Below are 17,688 nucleotides of genomic sequence, written 5' to 3'. Positions count from 1 at the left end.
CAAGGTGGAACTGGGCCAGTTAAAGACTTTCTGGAAGGAGCTCAAGCCATGCAGTGATGGCAGTGTAAGCGAAAGAGAGGGATGGTCTTCAGGTTGAATGATGACACATCCAGTGTTTTAATTCAGATGCTGTAATTACAGGTTTAGTAAAACAAGTATGCTATTTGTTGGCATAATTTCAGTATGTGAGCTCGATTGACGTAATTTTAGTGTGTGCAACAAGCTAACTGCAACAGCTAAGCGAGCATGGTCGCTGGACCATCTGGCACAAGGGGTGGGAGCAGAAAGGGCAGTGAGTTACAGTAAGATTACACAACAAGCTAGTGAGTAATCTGGAGTTTGATATTCCCTGATGAAATCTGATAATACCCCGGGTGATTCATACTCCATTGTGTGTGTGTGTGTGTGTGTGTGTGTGTTCTTAGGGGAGACGAGGAGACCTTCTGGTGTCTCTCTGCTACAACCCCACTGCCAACACCATCACTGTGAACATCATCAAAGCACGCCATCTCAAAGCCATGGATATTGGGGGCACCTCAGGTAGAGATCCCTCCTTATTTGTTCAGTCTTCCGTCTTTCTAACCCTTGTTCACTAGTGTGATGGCCATCTTACAACGTCGGCAGCTCTGTGGCCTCACAAGCCGTGTCCTCTGTGTTTAAACATTTCTTGGCCTGTCTGTGCAGAGGGTTGCTGTCTCACTCCTAAGATGGGTCACATTGCAGATAGCTGTAGCAGCAAGGTGACATTACATCAAGTCTCTCCCTTGCCCTATCTCTGTCCTGTTCTCTCTCATTCAGTATATCTATGAGGATCTTCAGCCTTCAAGCCAAATCTGTGTCAGCCCTGTCTGGTGCTAGTTTTTAAAGTATCAGGTCTCACTGCAAAATGATTTTTGTCTTATTTCTGCAAAACGACCTCTTCCTGCCATAGTAGGAGCAGTGTCTGTTAGTATTATGGAATATGATAATGCTCCAGACTTGGCAGTACAAATCCCAGGACCTATTTCCATAAATACTTCCTCATTTGTATGTTTCCTAGCTCAGGGGATAAGCTGTCCTTGAGCTCAAACTAGGTATCTGCTTCCCTGCTGCCTTGCCTGACTTTAACAATTAAGAGGATAATTGCAAACCTGACCCTAAAAACACCTTCCATGGGCATCTTGATCCCATCTCTCATGTCAACTGCTGCACTCTGCATCCACATTGCAGATCCATATGTGAAGGTGTGGCTGATGCACAAGGACAAGCGTGTAGAGAAGAAGAAGACAGTGGTGATGAAGCGCTGTCTGAACCCTGTCTTCAATGAGTCTTTCCCCTTCGACGTGCCTGCCCATGTGCTGAGGGAGACCACCATCATCATCACCGTCATGGACAAGGACAGGCTCAGCCGCAACGATGTTATCGGCAAGGTAACAGTTCAGTGTTTTTGTGTTACGTATGTGGTAGCAGTATAAGTAACTGACTCACATTTACGTAAGTCCTTACAACAGTCTTACTTAGTTGAAAACGCTACAACAGCACAAGTAAATCAATCATTGTCTGCTTCTTTTTGCTCTTGTTCTTTTTGTATTTCTACTAAAATGTTGGAAAAATTACATCATGTACCTTTAAGCACATAAAGACTAAAATCAGTAGCTATGAAACAGTAAATGTTTTAGATTGATGAAAAGCTTCATGTTAGATCAGTGTAAAGGATGTTTTTCTAGTGTTGTGGAAAAAAGGTAGAGCTGTATTTTGTTTGCTGTGTCTTCATTTCCAGTCTTTATTCTAAGTTAAAATAACCAGCTGTGGATTCCTGTTACATATTTACAGTGGTACTAATCTTATTTAACTTGACTATTGAGCTGTTTCTTTAATGTCTTGTCATTCTATGCATGTGCAGCTTAAATTTATAAACTAGGCAGCAGAACTTGCTCTCCAATAATATAAATAATGAAACTGATGAGGAAAGTTGGGGCAAGATGAGGGGGCAAGCTTCACTCACATTCACATTGGTCTTTAAGGATGCACTAAGGTATTGCACATTGTTTGATAAATCAAGTGATAATGTGATAGGACACGGTATCTCTTCACTGTACTAAATGATGTTCTGTTAGCTGCAGCACTTTTGTTGTTATCCCAGCTTTTCTATCATGTATTGTCACCATCTATAAAGTATACATTGTCATCACTTCTCTTCCTCCCCTGTCTCAGATCTACCTATCGTGGAAGAGTGGACCAGCAGAGGTGAAGCACTGGAAAGACATGCTCGCTCGGCCGCGTACTAACGTCGCCCAGTGGCACTCTCTTAAGGCCTGATTGCACCACTCAGCTTCCTTCATGGCCCCTTCCTGTCTCCTCTTTCCCCTTCCTCTCTCCGCTCGTCCCACTCCCGTCCTTATGCACAAGAATGACTTGCTGCCAGGCTGCGAAACACGGGTACAATTAGCCATCTGCTCTCTTAAACCTTTAAACTCGTTTTTTTTTTTTTTTTTTTCAAAATCTTTTACTCTTCTCCCTTCTGCTGTTCCCTCCTCTCATATGGCTGTCTTAATTTCTATGTTCCCCTGTTTCTGACTGTGTGTATATCTGTCTGTCCATATGCACTTTGCCCGTGGAGGTCTGATATTCAAGTTTCTTTGTGGACCCCGTGGTTCTGAACTGCACTGCAGCCCCTGACCCAGTTAAGGTGCCAGTCCCGTGGGATCACGGAGAATCTTAAGTAACAATCTCTATTGTATGTCTATTCCAGGTACACAAAATTATACAATATGTACTCTATGTACATATTAACATATTAGGCGTATAGATTGGCAGAACTCCCCCACATGACTAGTGTATGTTTTCCATAGCCTGTCTGTTTCAGATCTTTCCTCTCTGTTCATTTATTGTCTCGTTCTTGTCGTCTGTCTCAAGTGCGTTATATTCTCTCCTCCATTTCAGTCCTCCCTTCTTTCACAGAGAAGTGGTTTAATATTCAGCTGAAGCTGTCGAAAGCAATCAATACTCTGTTTGTAATGAAACCAGCTGAATTCAAGATGGAGCCATTGATACTGCTCTCTCTCTTGCCCCCCTCTCTTCTTTATACTCCTCTTTCTCTTTTTCCTTATTGTTCCCTCTTTCTCTTCCTTTGGCACAATATTAGCGAACACCCCACCCCTACCCCCTCTCCTGTCTGGACCCTCTTGTCGTCTGTGTGCTGTGGGTGCTGTGCTGTAGCTCCAACAAAAATAGAGATTTAAAAAAAACATATAAACTGAACTTTCCAGACTTAGGAAAGCGGGAACACAATAAACTTAGGAAATGGATCACTCCTGATTTTTCCAGACAAAAAGCCCTGACCTGAAGAGAGAAAAAAGAAGATGAAAACAATAACAACAACAACAACAAATCTCCCCCAGGATACAATGATGTCATTTTTCACAGCATTACCAACTGAGGAAATCAATTTAAAAATCTTCTTCCAATGTTAAACTGAAACGGAAGCAAAAAGCAGAATTTGTGCTGTTTGTGCACATGCATTTGATTGTGTGCGCACACTTGTCTGTTTATTGATGCTATAAATTCTTCGTGCTGCCCTGTGCTCTTGTTTTGTGCTGATGGGGGTTGATCACCAGCAGTTCTGACTGTATGGTGTGCTGTGTTTATGTGTGCCTGTTGAGTGTGTGTGTGTGTGTTCACAAGAGCAACACGATTCAGACTCGATAGAAATCTTCTTCTCTTTTCTCTTTCTCATCTTGCGCTCTTCTTGCTCTTCTTACTGCCATTGTTTCCCCATCCTCCTCTAGCGCCCTGCCTTCTGAATGAGGGCATGGGGAAGTCCTATCTGCACTTTTTGAAAATGTAATAACAACAATAATGATGATGACAGTTCTGATGATGACTATAGCACTGGTGAAAATTATGGGAGGAGTATCTGAAAGGGTGAGCAGCAGTGGGGGGGAGAGGTGTGATCTGCTCTGTGATTTTAGGGTTTGGAGACAAAGTGGAGGACACAGAGGATGGATGTAGGGCTCTCATTCTCCTCTTTTTGTTCCTCTTATTTTCCTCAGTGTGTACACGTATGTGTGTGTGTGTGTGTGTATCTGTCAGCTACCAGACTCCTGGTGGCAGGCTGTTTGTGTCTGAAATGTCAGACCAGGATGGAGAGATCAGTCGTGTCTGTTTGACACATGGGGGCCAGCACAACAGTGTTATTACACAGTGTGCTGATCAGCATGAAGCATGGTCAGAGCTGTAACAGTCTGTATGCTTCAGTCCACGATGCTGAACAATAGGGGCATCTCTGGAAACAGAAAGACAGATGTGCATTTTGGCTTTAAGAATGAAAACAAAGTAAGAAGGCCTTCTTTGAGTTGTTGTTGTTGTTCACAGAAACTACAAACAGCTGTTTATCACAGACAGTGGGTGTGATATTAAATGATGGTCTGATCTGCCACTATGAGATACTGTAGAAGCAGATTAGATATTATCTGTCCTTGAGTGTTTGAGAGCACCACAGAATATGCTGGTAGCTGCCCCGCTTGTCAATCCATTTCAGTGCAACTCAATATTTCTGTAACATAAAAAAACTGCCATAAAGCAGTAAAGTGAATACTGTCATTAATAGCTGCTCACCCAGACGTCTACTCATTAGTGTGCGCTCTACTGTAACTCTGTCTCACTGTTTTTACATTCATAAAGACCTGTGAAGCACAGTCCTGTCAGCTAGTCGGGATCTTTTTACTGCAATGGCTTAGTTTTTATTGCTAAATGATGATTCACCCTTCATATATCTCTCATAATTGACTGAGCAATCAAATGTAATCAGCTGTTTGTTTTTTGGTTGAGACATCACTGCTTCTGGCACCAGCAGAATCCATGCCAAAAATGCTGTGGGCTCTCTAGGGGAATTTTGTTTTTATTATCTTGTAATAATTCAGACAATAACCCGATCAACACAAGACAAATTGAAAGTTTGTGTAACTGTAGTCCAGTCTGCACCAGGTTAGTCCTCATCTAGTGTCTCTATAAACTGGTCTGGGCATCACACGCTGTGTGTGTGTGTGTGTGTGTGTGTGTGTGTGTTCTGGGCAGTGTGTTTCATGTGAGCATTGGTGCTGGCTGCTATGATGCACTGATCCAGTCCAGCACCCTTCAGAACAATTGGCCAGCCATGGAGCAGAGCCCACTGTTTTGACAGCCACTGCCTGCAGTGTCGCAGCACATTATACTCCCATTAGGTGGCCAGAAAGGAGCAATATCTGCTTCCTTAGACCTGGAGGACTCGGGGTTTGCTGAGCTAGTACTTGCTAAGAATAATACACAACACGACATGCTCTCATTAGTAATCATGAAGCTGACTGACGGGGATAAAGACTCGTCAGTCAAAATGAACAAAATAATCAGTGAGTGTTCACAGCTGAATACCAAACGTGGTTTGAATGTGCAGGTGTGCCAGCGATGAGTCAACACAGTACCTCAGTCATTTCTTTTCACTAAGATATATTGCTCAGAGTGTAATTAATTGCTGTGCTACAGAGGTTTACAGATCTTCGTCATCAGTGACCCTGTAAACTGGGGAATACAGTTTTATTTTTAGCGGCATGAGGCACAGAGATGTCGCTGAGCCTCAAGGTAGACTTGAGGCCTGAAGGCTGCAGGGATGGATTTTTAAAACTTACAGCACTGAGTGTTTTTGAATGTTTATGTTTCTTGAATTGTTGAGGGTGGTTTGGGCCCCTAAACAGACCATTACAGCTAAAGGAAGGACTGAGTACATATGCAGAGATTAATTCAGCAAGTACGGTATCTAGCACTTATCTTAATTTCTTTAGATTAAAACAGACTGTGACTATTCATGGCCAAGAATTTAATAATCCATAAAGGTAACAAAAAAAACAAGAAAGTAATACTCAGATGTGAGTGTAATACTGCCTAGTCTTTCATAAAGTTGAATTTCAGAATCAGACTTTAGGAAATGCTGTGTAACAGAATGGTATTCATCACAGAATCCAGGAAGTTGCACACTCCATAAAATAACCAGGAGTCCCAAACATTATGCTCTGTCATCGCCAGCAGTCAAACAGCAGCACCATGAAATGGATGGTAAGCTCAGAGCCAAACAGTATAAAGGAGAAAGCAATTTCCAAATCCCAGTTTTATTACGCTGTCTCACACCTCCAAACTTATTGCGTTTTGGCATCAGCACTGTTAGCAATGACCTTCAACAGTCCTGAGCTTATGAATACAGCAAATGCTCCTGTCCAAGACTTTGTCCAGACCAGCTCCACTCAGTGTAGTCAAAGCCCCCTGTTAGGTGCAGGTGTGTCTAGTTGCTGTTTGATTATTAAGGTTTAATTAAAGATGACAGACAGAGTCAACACTGCTCACAGCTTTTCATCTGCAATTTGCAGTTTGGTGATCCCTCAACTTTACCTTTAGTTCTGACATGAGGTTGAAGTTTTGTTTTTAGTGAGCTGTCTTAACTGCTTTTGGATGGACTGTCTGATCTCTACTTTACCTCTAGCACTGTCAGAGATGGTCACAATTTTAAATAATTTAATGCTTTGGTTTACCCTCAGCTGTACTTTGTGTTTAGTGCTGTGTTAGTGTGCTGATATCTAAACTATAGTGAAAGTGTGTCCGCTGCCCTTTTTTAAAAGAAGAAAGAAAGAACAAGGAGATGGCAAAGAGTTATGAAGAAATTAAAGGAAGCCAATTCGTCATCTGTGTGTATCAAATCCATGTTTGCTTTGTTGTGCACCTACTGTTGACGTCCATTCTGGTCGTGCAGAAGACACCATGACGTATACTGCAAGAGCAATACTTACGCTGTGGAGGGGAAACACAAACGTGTATTGAGGCCAGGCGGCCAGGGCTAATAGCAGGCCAGATGGCCTGAGTAGACGGCTGTAGTCTATACCGCTGGATATACAGTGAAGTAAAAGATCAATCTCCTGGACTTTCATCTTCTCTGAAATGTTTATTCATGGCTGTCTGCCCGCAAATTTATCACCATCACAAACACCCATTTGTTCTCTGTTTACATGATAAATAGCTAAAAACTTTATTGGCTGAAGAGGTCATGCTTGTTTGCCAAGGGATTATCAGAATATTCCTCTGAGCCTGACCTTGTTTGCCCTTGTCATTCTCTCAGATGCTGCTTTATTCTTTCACAGTAGTTTTCCTTGATGGATATGCCTTTTGTAAGATGAGCATCAATGATTCGCTCTTTTGGAAAGGTGCCTGCTTTGCTGTAGTTTGTGTAATATTGGATTAAGGATAAACCATGCTTTATATCCTGGAGATCGTCAGGTATGTGTGAAGATCAAGTTTTAGTAATATCATCCAGGAGGGACTGTGGTTGATTTATTTTGTTGAATCTTATTATGACGGCTGAGTCAGCCCACAAGTCTTCTGGGGCACCTTTATCGTTTGTCCAGTCGGTCCCTGTGTGAGTCTCACCCTGCGCAGACAGACCTCAACTCCCCTGACTCACTCTTTCAATTGTTTTAAGCATCTGGTCAAAACCAGTGTGACTTCTCCCAGTCAGGGTTCAAGTAAGGATTATTTGAAAAGAAACAAAATGAATATGAAAAACGATAAGTAATAATATATTTTTCCTTTTGTTCACACTTGACTGTTGCTCAGTGTGTATGTATGTGTGTGCTTGGTGTTCTTGTGTTCGTTTTTTTTTTTTTACAAAAATGTGATTATAGAAATTATTCTGTTTTTGAAAACTTTATGTAAATATTGTTGGTGAAAGTTAACATTTGTTGTACGCCAAGTTTTCAGTTGTTATTTGAAACGATGAAGAAAACAACGATGTTCATGAATAGCAGTGGTGATGTTGATGATGCTGAAGCTGATTATACCAGCCCTTCTTGAATAAGGGCTTTTGATGTCCGCTGTATTTTTGTTGGAGGCGTTGTGAGGTCGGGGCAAGAGAAAGAAAGGGAAGGAGTGGTACCCAACACATCCCAGGCCCACTGTAGCAACACTGCCACATACCTTTTACCTTCCTACACCTCCAGGAAATATATCGAACAATATGTGGGGCAAATTGTAGCCTGTGTGATTTATGCTGTGCAACATTTTTGTATGGTTATTACAAACAGAGTGCTCTCTGGCTGTGTGAGCGGGGTGCTCACCTGCCCGTGGAAACACTCTGCCCTGGTCGCTTGGCATCACATCTTATCCTGTCTGCTTATAGGCTTGGGGATTTACTGTAATTCCATTGTGTTAGACAGGATTGGCCCTATCCTGACACTGATGATGCCTTCTTCATTGAATTTGGAATCATCACTGGTCTGGTGGAGGCCATACATGTGAATGGGCATGCATGGAGGAGGGAGTGAATTCCAAGTGGACCATCTGTCTAACCCTATAAAGACTATTTGCATGCTGGTGATTCAGCCTTTTATTTGGGGTTAGACTCGTGATTAAGCACAACTGACTGCTGCGAACTTGCCACATAATAAGCTTGTCGCTTGCTTAGTCAAAAATATGTAAGAACTCTCAAACTCCAGCAAGAAAAACCCAGGATTAGAGCAAGAGCCAAACTAATGACTGCAATATGGCAGACATAACGGAAATAAGAGTTTTTAATCATCAGATAAAGCAAGGGAGAATAAGATTGATCTTTCCAAATGTCCAAAATATGCCTCGTGCCTTCTCAGTAGACATATATTTAGCCCACTGCTGCATCCAAAAAGTGAAATATGCACAGAATTGTAGTCCAGCTTTTCCACTGCAGGTGTCTGCACCCAGTTTCATATTTTCAATATGCCATTTATATCTGACTAGGCCTGTGTACAGTGCAGGGATGGGACTTATCAGTTTCATATTTTTTTAGGGCTGTCTCCACCACTGACATGATATGGCACAGCAGATACTCCCAGCAGCCGTCTGCAGGAAGGACAGTGGATACAGTCCCGTCTTCATGTGTAATACCATTCTTTAGAGGGAGTCCCAAAGGGAATTGGAAAATGTGCAATGTGTTGTTTATTGATGCACTGAAAAGAAAATGTATTTTCCCTAAATCCAGATCTTTCAGAATGTGTATTTTCCTTTCCTCGCTGGTTGTAAATAGACTTTGTGAATCAGTTAGAGCACTCTCTAACTCCTGCCATAATGTGGACATTTTAAGCAGGTAGGTAATAAGCAATACACGTAATAGATCTAACATACCGAGTCTGATGATGACTTCTTTGTATTGAGGGATGTTGAGGGTAACACTCCTGTTTCTTCACCTCCTTTCTCAACTTGCCATGGTCCACCTCTTCAACAAAGAGTGCTCAAACTTTAAACACACACAATTGTGATGTATACAATCTAATTTAATGTATTTATTTATGTATTTTTGCCAACTTTGTATAGTGTATAAATATCTATAAATATATGAAAAATTACAGTACTGTATAGATTTTAGCTGCCTGGTAAGGTTAATAGTATAAACTTGGTAGACTAAAAGAAAAGGTGTAGAGCTGTTCAAAAGCCAGTTATTGAGAAAATGCTTTCTGTAAAACTCGGTGCCACTGGTTTCTTTTATATTCTAGGTTTCGTTTCTGGTTTACTTTTTTATTAGAGCCAGTGGGACCCAAAATGTGTGTTCTTCTTCTCTTTTTTTTGTTTGTTTGTTTGTTAAGCGGTTCGTTTGTTTTTTGTTTTTTTTCTTGACAAGACACAGCGAGGTTCTGGCAGCCAGGAGAGCGCAGTGGAACGCAGACTGGGACCCTATGCGTTAGTGTGTGTGTGTCCGTCCATGGTAGTGCTAGTGCTCTCTGTGCAGTGCCTCCTCCCTCCCTCCTCCCTCTGATGTAGTTTGTCATGTGACGCAGTGTATGTTAGGCGCAGAATGTCTGTTCACCAATGCTGGCAGATGCCCTCTCTCTCTCTGTCTCTTCATGTCCATTCTGCTTCTTCATTACAGTGCTTCATTTTAGTTCTCCACCAAGTATAGATTTTCACTTCCTGTGCTCGATTGTTCATTTACCCTCTCATTCAGCTGGTAACGCATGCACCACCAAAGTCTAATTTCTCAGATATCCATGCTTCCTTATCTGTGATTCCTTGCCCATTAGCAGCTCTCATCCATCACCAGCACATCACTGTAGTGTACCTTGCTTTTCTACAGAGCTCCATGGACCAGAGGAGGATTAAGCACACAAAAAAGAGGGGATTCATGGAAGTCATCCATGGCCATGGTTTTCTTATTTAGTGTTGTACTTCAGCCTCCTTTCTGCAGATGTCTGAGGAGAAGGGCAGCTGCTAGCTCAGTGCACAGAAACACAAAGCAGCCACATTCAGAAGTAAAGCACAGAACTGTGACTCAAATCTATGTTACAGTGGCTTCAGTGCCTCCCTGTTTGTAGCAAGAGCAAGAGAATGAATGGCCTTAAAGACTGGACCAACTACACAAAAAAGTAGTGGGATATGTGCATATGCAGTGAACTATTATTACCTTCCCGCTCCCACTCCAGATTTATTACTCAGTATTCTGATGTGTTGCTTGGTTGCTCTGTACATATCTGTGTAGTATTTCTGTTGATGTCTGTGCATTAGGATAGCGATGGGTTCTTACTGGGTGGCCTCCACAGACACCCTGTCCCTCCTGCCTTGTTTCATTCCCTTAAAAACTTCAAACATTCCATCTGAATCTCAAGTGAGCAACATTTTAAAGATGATTTGACCACCTGTTGGTTGGAAGAAAACAACAGGAGGACTGAACCACAGACATTTTCACTTGAGCCATGTTAATAATTGAGATGTCTTGTCTGTGCTCGTGTCCATCTTAGAACTGCCAACCCTCAACTGAGAGCACACTCAACATAAAGACCCTCACATATGCCCCTCTGCTCCTCCAAACCTTCCTCCATGTTGACCTCACTTGGCTCTGAGAGGTCATCGACTGGTTTGAGCAGCCTATGACGTCCAGAGTGGGAGAAAAGAGTGAGGTAGATGAGGAGGTGGGAGAGCCCAGGGAGGTGGCAGAGAAGCGTGTCCCTGTGGGTCACATCCTAGGTCAGGAGGGAAGGGAGTGAGGGTGTCACGAGGTCAAACCCAGTAGCACTTTTGCGTTCCATGTCTTTTTTTAAGCCTCTCCTGTTTTTTTGGCCGAGCGGACTGTGATCTTACCGGTTGGTTTTCTTGTTCTCCTCCACCCATCAGTGTTACAGAGTGTGTGGGTAGACGGAGTCATGGAGCTGAGCTCTGATTTTGTTCCATATTAAAAAAAAAAAAATCATTTTTACTACACTTGTGTCCAGAGATTCATTGGTCTCTCTTACTGTTTTGTTTACTGAATCGTTTAAGGTTACCTGAAGAGTGATAATCGCTGACACTGGAGATACAATACGTGGCCAATACGTGTACTCTGGGAAATTGTGATGGATGTTTCTGGAAAGGCTTTCCAAAAGGAGGCAGCAGTGATTTGCTTCATTTCACCCACAAGAGCATTAGAGAGACTGACCACCGATGTTGAATGATATGTCCCAGATTACAGTTGATGTTCCGGTTCATCCCGAAGGTGTTTGACGGGAGGTCACGACTGGTCGGGCCCTTCCTTCCACACCAAGCTTGGAAAAACCCATTTTTTGTGGACCCCTTTCTGTGCACTGTGTGGCACTCTGTGACACTGTCATGTCAAAACAGGCAATAGCCTTCCTCAAACTGTGGCCATTACATTTTTAACACACCGTCTGTCTAAATCATAATTGTGTTTCGTATTATTAAGAGTTCCCTTAATTAGAAGTAAAACCCCCCACAAACAAGAAAAACAGCCACAGACCAAAATGTTATCAGGTGTGTTTACATAGTTCTGGTGATGTATTTATTTAAAACTGACACATATGCAGTGTAAAATAACAGTAATATTAATACCTGAATAAGATCTATAATGACCAGATTAACATGTACTACCATTTGTAGATAGTCTCCAGTATGCAGTGGTTGTTTTTGCCTTTGAGAGCAATTGAAAATGTACAGTGGAAAGCTTCTGCTCTGAGCAGCACGTTAGTTAGCATGAAGGTAAATCACTCACACAGCTGTATGCTACACTCCAAAGGACTCTTTCATCACATTTTTAAAAAATTATTTTCTCATATAGCTCCTGCATTGTTTACGCACTTTGGTTTACTTCTGACACTGTAGAATTCAGTTAAGCTGTGTGTATTTTAGATTCAGTCCATCAAATACAGTATAAGGCATAAATATTCAAAAGGCATTTCTCTCAGCATCATGCTAGTGAAATAGATAGTTTTTCTGTAATTTAATCTCATTCTCAAAGAGTAACAGAATAGCCTATCTCCTACATGTCAGGAAATATATGCTTTTTGACTTTAAATGTCTTATTTTACGCCTGAATCCCCCTCTGCTTATCACACTTTGCCTTCTTAGCATTATACACACCAAAGCTGACTGAAACTCAAAATGGAAAAAGATGACAATGCAATTTACACCAAGTCATCCATGCCAGATTAGCCTATTAAGTACAGAAGTCAAAAAAAGGACGCGGGAAGGAGATCAGAATGAGAACAGTGAGGCGGTGAAGCACAGACAGCACCTCAGAGACCTGACACACAAAGAAGAATCTTAGTGCCTGAGTGGTGTCTTGATGTCTCTCTGTATGTTAATTCCATGCTACTCTATGGCAGACATAAAAACAGGTTATTGAACCGACAGAGAAACGGTCAACATTCTCCTCCCAGAGCAGCAGAGGATCAGGAACAGAGCTGGGCAGGAAACACAGATGAGCACTGAGCCAGCCAAGCTCCTGCAGACATGGGGCGAGGTTTCGTCCCTCCCTAACCTACAACAGACGGCTGCAGGCGAGCCAAGTGCATCATCTCAACGGGAGACCCTTGCTTGCATCACCTCTGTCTATTTTTAGAACAACTGCACACACCTTTATTCATCTTTCAAGCTTCCTCTGTAGGCCTACTCTTTAAGTGTTATCTCAAGTGCAAACTGTTGCAGGATTGTTTCTATATTTTGATCCAGGAGCTTTATCATACAGTAACTGGGCCTGGCTACAGCACATTCATGTCATCCTGTATGTGAATTACGCAGATGCAGAGCAAACACAGACTGCTGTATTGCAGAGATGAACAATCAGAGGAGAGCTGAGAGTCTGCAGGATTTCATTTCAAACAGGGTACAGCAGGTGCTTCCACTGATCAGTTCCCCCTCTCTGACTCTCAACCTGAAGTTGTTCTAATAAGTGAAATCATCTGGTGTAATCTTTGACTGGAATGAAAATAGGCGCCTGGTTTATTTATGCCATATGTGAATTTATAACTAGATATGCCAGTAATATTCACATTGTGTTTAAGAGAAAAGAAGCAGGAAATGAGACTGTCAGTTTCAGTGATGCAGGCGTTTCCCTGTAGTTATTTTTTGGAGAAGATAATGAACAGTTCCAGGCTTGGCACGACAGCATGTCAAGTGAGAAAGACTGTGGAACAGCAACACAAGCAACAGCTCGGTAAAGACAGGCTCCGCCGACTGCCTGTGTTGGACAGATGGAGGAAAGAAAGGGATCAAGAATTGATGTGACAGAGTGAAGATGTAGTGTGAGTCCAAGGAAATGAAATGACAGGCAAAGCAATATGAAGTGAGAATTAAAGAAAAGGTGTGGGAGATGATGTGACTATGCATTGTCACCAATAGGTGAGCAGGTTGTCATGGAGAGAGTTAGTTTTATACTGGAATTCAGTGCCCTACTTAATGAAATGGTAAAGGAAAACATACTGTTTTTAGTGTTCATACTGTGTGTTTGAAAAGCATATGGGATCTGTAATATTGTGGAGAGGTTGTGCTGCTTCCAGTGCATAGAAATCACCTTTTAGCCCTGTTGGTTGAATACAAATGGCTTCCGCTAGGCGGTTAAATTGTAAGAGTATGTGTCCCTGCCTGTGTCTGGAAAAATGCCTCTGATGTCAAGATCAGACTTTTTTCCCCCCAGTGTCCTAAATACACCAGGAGGTGAATATCCACTGGATAAAATCAGCACTGCTCATGTACATGTACCTGCGAAGATGTATAGATGATGTATGGACATTTTCCCCTGGTAACTGCAGCGGATGATAACTCCGTCTCGGTTAGACATTTTTATCAAGATGCCATGCAGATTTCAAGCCATCCATCATTTTTACATAACCTTACTTTTTTCTGGTCTAGTCTGGAGTCAGGGCCACTGTGGCATCACACTGCCATCCAGTGGACATATGGAGAAGCTGTTCAGTCTGGTGTGGATGTTTGTCCCGATGAATATGTCCAACTTTCTGCAAGTTATTCCATGACCAAAGTGCATAAGTAGGAAAGTGCTTTTCCCCCCAGATCTGTAAAAATATTTGAGGTACAATAGGCACAGATCATTGTAACATTAAGTAGCATTAAACACATGAATTGCATAGGACAGTTGTCAAAACAATAGAATACAGACCCTGGTATACAGTACAAACATTATCTGATGCTAAGCTCCAACTTCTCCAGCTGTAATATTCTGCCCTTGTGCTAAACCTCCTAGCTGCACAGACCTGTTTACCTACAAAAGCACCACAATCACAAGAGTAAGTGATACTTTCCTCTCCCGTGGCAGCTTCTTTTTTCTGGGGTAATCAATATCTGGTGTAAGTAAAAAATAGCTGTAACTGTACTGCAGTGGGGCACGTTGGTGGGAGCACTTACTGTACTGCGTTATTTCCTGTAGACTTTGTAATCACCTCTCCAGAGAGTTTTGAGTTTGGTTGGATAATGTCAAAATCTAAAAGCAAACAACACCTTGTTTGTTCCTTGTATTTGTGGTTACAGCAGTGCCCACATTCCCTGAGGACTTTTACGATCCATCTTTGTAGTCAGTGAAGGTTTCCATTACAGCAGTCACAGATGGCCGAGCAAGGGAGGATGGCCAGGCCGACTGTCGGAGCACCAGGCAACGGGGGACGGCTGAACAGCAGCGCACTCAAAGTCTTCAATACTTCTTACAGAGCTGCTTATGGTGAGAGAGTTCACGGTGAGGGCAAAATCTTATTTCACATGAAAGTATGTGGTTTCCAAATACACAGTGTTTATTATACTGAGATTAGGAGTTTGTCTGTTGCAGACTCAAGCAGGGTCAGCATCACTTCTTACCTCAGACGTCTTAGTAAGACAGGTTTCACAGCAAACCAGAGAATCATCCTCACTCTCCTGAAAACTCAGTGTTTTCACAGACTGATACCTGCAGCCTGGTTTTCACAGCCCTACGATCAGTTACCTCTATTATGATTGCATACAAGTGGCCATTATGAAGCGCTTCCTGGGAACTTACATTTTGTTTGGTTCTTATTGGGTCTTAAATCCTTGTAATCTCTTAATCCTTCACCTCAAGAGCCCTAACCTCTGATTTGAGCTTAGCACCATGCTGTATAGATTATTATTTTTGGTCCAGAGTAGAGTGTAGTCACTTTATGAGAAGGAGCATTCAAGTGTTTACTGTTAGTACTGAACTTGTACAGAAGTATTAGCATCAAAATAAAGCACCCAAAGGAGAAATCACTCATTAGGAGGAATAGCTTTTCACAGTGATGTATATAATATGACTGGATTATAATTATTGATGCATTATTGAGTACAATACATCACTTTAATGTTGTAGTCGGTAAAGATGGAGCTAATTTTAACTACCGTAAAGAAAATAAAAGGTAGAGAGAATACAGTGGGAAAAAGAAAATGGCTGTAGAAGAAGTTAATAACATTGCTTTTTCAAGATGGTGGAATATTGTCTGAACAAGTTCTGGTGGACTTTCTGTCTGAGAGAGTGGCCTCCACACTCCTCCCTGCCAGCTGTGAGTCAACATCTGCAGTCAGAATGAGGTTGCATGGATGGTAATGGTTGATGTCAGTGTTCATTCTTTATTAACTTAATGTCAGGACATTGTTTATATTTTTTTTATTTGACAGTTATTAATTGTTACTTTATGTTGTGACTTGCTGTTGTAGATATAAATGAATAAATTGACACTCAGTGGTCAGTTTATTAGGGACACCTGTCTCACACTTAATCAGTCTAACCCAGCAGTCCTTACTGATATACTAAATGGGCTGGACAAAATAAGAGATGATAGAGCCAGAAGCTTTTATTTGGATATAAGCTCACATGATATTTATCTTGTGAAATGTATTTGGGGAGGGGACTAAATTTGGGACTATGGTTGTTGGTTTGGGATGGTTAAAAGTAGGTTTCAGTATAGTGGGACACTCACAGAAAAGGTTCAGTTTGGGCCCTATCTCACCTCCTTCCTCTGCCCTGCAGCAAGGCTGCATTATTCCACCTTTTTTGTTTATTGTTTATAGACACCAATATAGCACCAGTATAAATGTTTAGAATACCTTTTGTTTATTTAAATGCTATTTATTGATTACAAACTAATAATACCCAAGAGTAACTTTAGGCTACTGTTACAGAAGTAGAAACACATAGGTTACAGTAGATGTTTGCACTTATTAGGCCTATTTATTGTTCATTTATACTTTTTTGCTGATGGGTTTGGTTTAGTTGAGTATTCATGGGCTGGTTGTAATAGGCTGGTCTGAGTAAAAGAGGCCAGAGCCATTTTTCAATTCCAGTCCAACCCTGAGCTGAGGTCTTTCTCAGAAGCCATTTAGACAAAAACAATGAGACTGGTTTTACTGCGGGGACAGAGCTTCAGTTTAACGCTTTTGAGGAGAAAAACAGCAGTTTGAAGGCACGGAAGCGATTCAGGGCTTTTCTTGTTGAGAAACGGGATTCATTCATGTTGCTGTTGCTCCTTTGGCCTGTCCAGTGAGTACTGACCCCTTCCCTGGCAGGCACAAAACATTGTCTTGGAGTTGCTCCAAAGCATATTGCACTTATAGTATTTCTTGCTGTAACATTAAGTAGCATTAAACACATGACCCATAGGACAGGTGTCAAAGAAATAAAGCACAGATCTTAATATGCAGTAGAAACACTGTGTGATATATAAGCACCCAACCATTCACTTTGGACTCCAGCTGTAATGTTCTGTCTTCGTGTGGAGTCTCCTAGCAACACAGACCTGTTTACCCACAAAACCATCACAAGACAGAGGTGAACAACCAACCTGGAGCTGCAGGTATGTCTCATGAGTAAGTGATGCTTTCTTCTCCTGTGGCAGCTTCTTTTTTCTGGGGTAATCAATATCTGGTGTAAGTAAAAAATAGCTGTAACTGTACTGCAGTGGGGCACGTTGGTGGGAGCACTTACTGTACTGCGTTATTTCCTGTAGACTTTGTAATCACCTCTCCAGAGAGTTTTGAGTTTGGTTGGATAATGTCAAAATCTAAAAGCAAACAACACCTTGTTTGTTCCTTGTATTTGTGGTTACAGCAGTGCCCACATTCCCTGAGGACTTTTACGATCCATCTTTGTAGTCAGTGAAAGTTTCCATTACAGCAGTCACAGATGGCCGAGCAAGGGAGGATGGCCAGGCCGACTGTCGGAGCACCAGGCAACAGGGGATGGCCGAGGAGCAGCGCACTCAGAGTTTACGATACTTCTTACAGAGCTGCTTATGGTGAGAGAGTTCACGGTGAGGGCGAAATCTTATTTCACATGAAAGTATGTGGTTTCCAAATACACAGTGTTTATTATACTGAGATTAGGAGTTTGTCTGTTGCAGACTCAAGCAGGGACAACATCACTTCTTACCTCGGACGTCTTAGTAAGACAGGTTTCACAGCAAA

At 42.0% G+C, this 17,688-nt stretch overlaps 1 protein-coding gene and 1 long non-coding RNA gene across 2 annotated transcripts in view; both read left to right on the top strand.

Annotated features, from left to right (window-relative positions):
• syt7a (synaptotagmin VIIa) overlaps positions 1–7,609 on the top strand; it is a 71,090-nt gene extending 63,481 nt beyond the window's left edge. The window contains 4 exon segments of the mRNA XM_020624305.1: positions 1–64; positions 426–540; positions 1,210–1,409; positions 2,194–7,609. The exon segment at positions 1–64 is cut by the window's left edge and continues 45 nt beyond it. Coding sequence (XP_020479961.1) covers positions 1–64; positions 426–540; positions 1,210–1,409; positions 2,194–2,298 — 484 coding nt within the window. The 3' untranslated portion in view covers positions 2,299–7,609.
• An 8,973-nt stretch (positions 7,610–16,582) lies between these two features.
• Positions 16,583–17,688, top strand: LOC109975036 (uncharacterized). The gene is made up of 3 exons (XR_002277072.1): positions 16,583–17,078; positions 17,333–17,534; positions 17,625–17,688. It is a non-coding gene; the product is annotated as an uncharacterized LOC109975036 (long non-coding RNA).

The sequence above is a fragment of the Monopterus albus genome, unplaced genomic scaffold (genome assembly GCF_001952655.1).
Source record: "Monopterus albus unplaced genomic scaffold, M_albus_1.0 scaffold7.1, whole genome shotgun sequence".
In the NCBI taxonomy this organism is placed as follows: Eukaryota; Metazoa; Chordata; class Actinopteri; order Synbranchiformes; family Synbranchidae; genus Monopterus; species Monopterus albus.
This window is presented reverse-complemented; position numbering and strand designations above follow the sequence as displayed.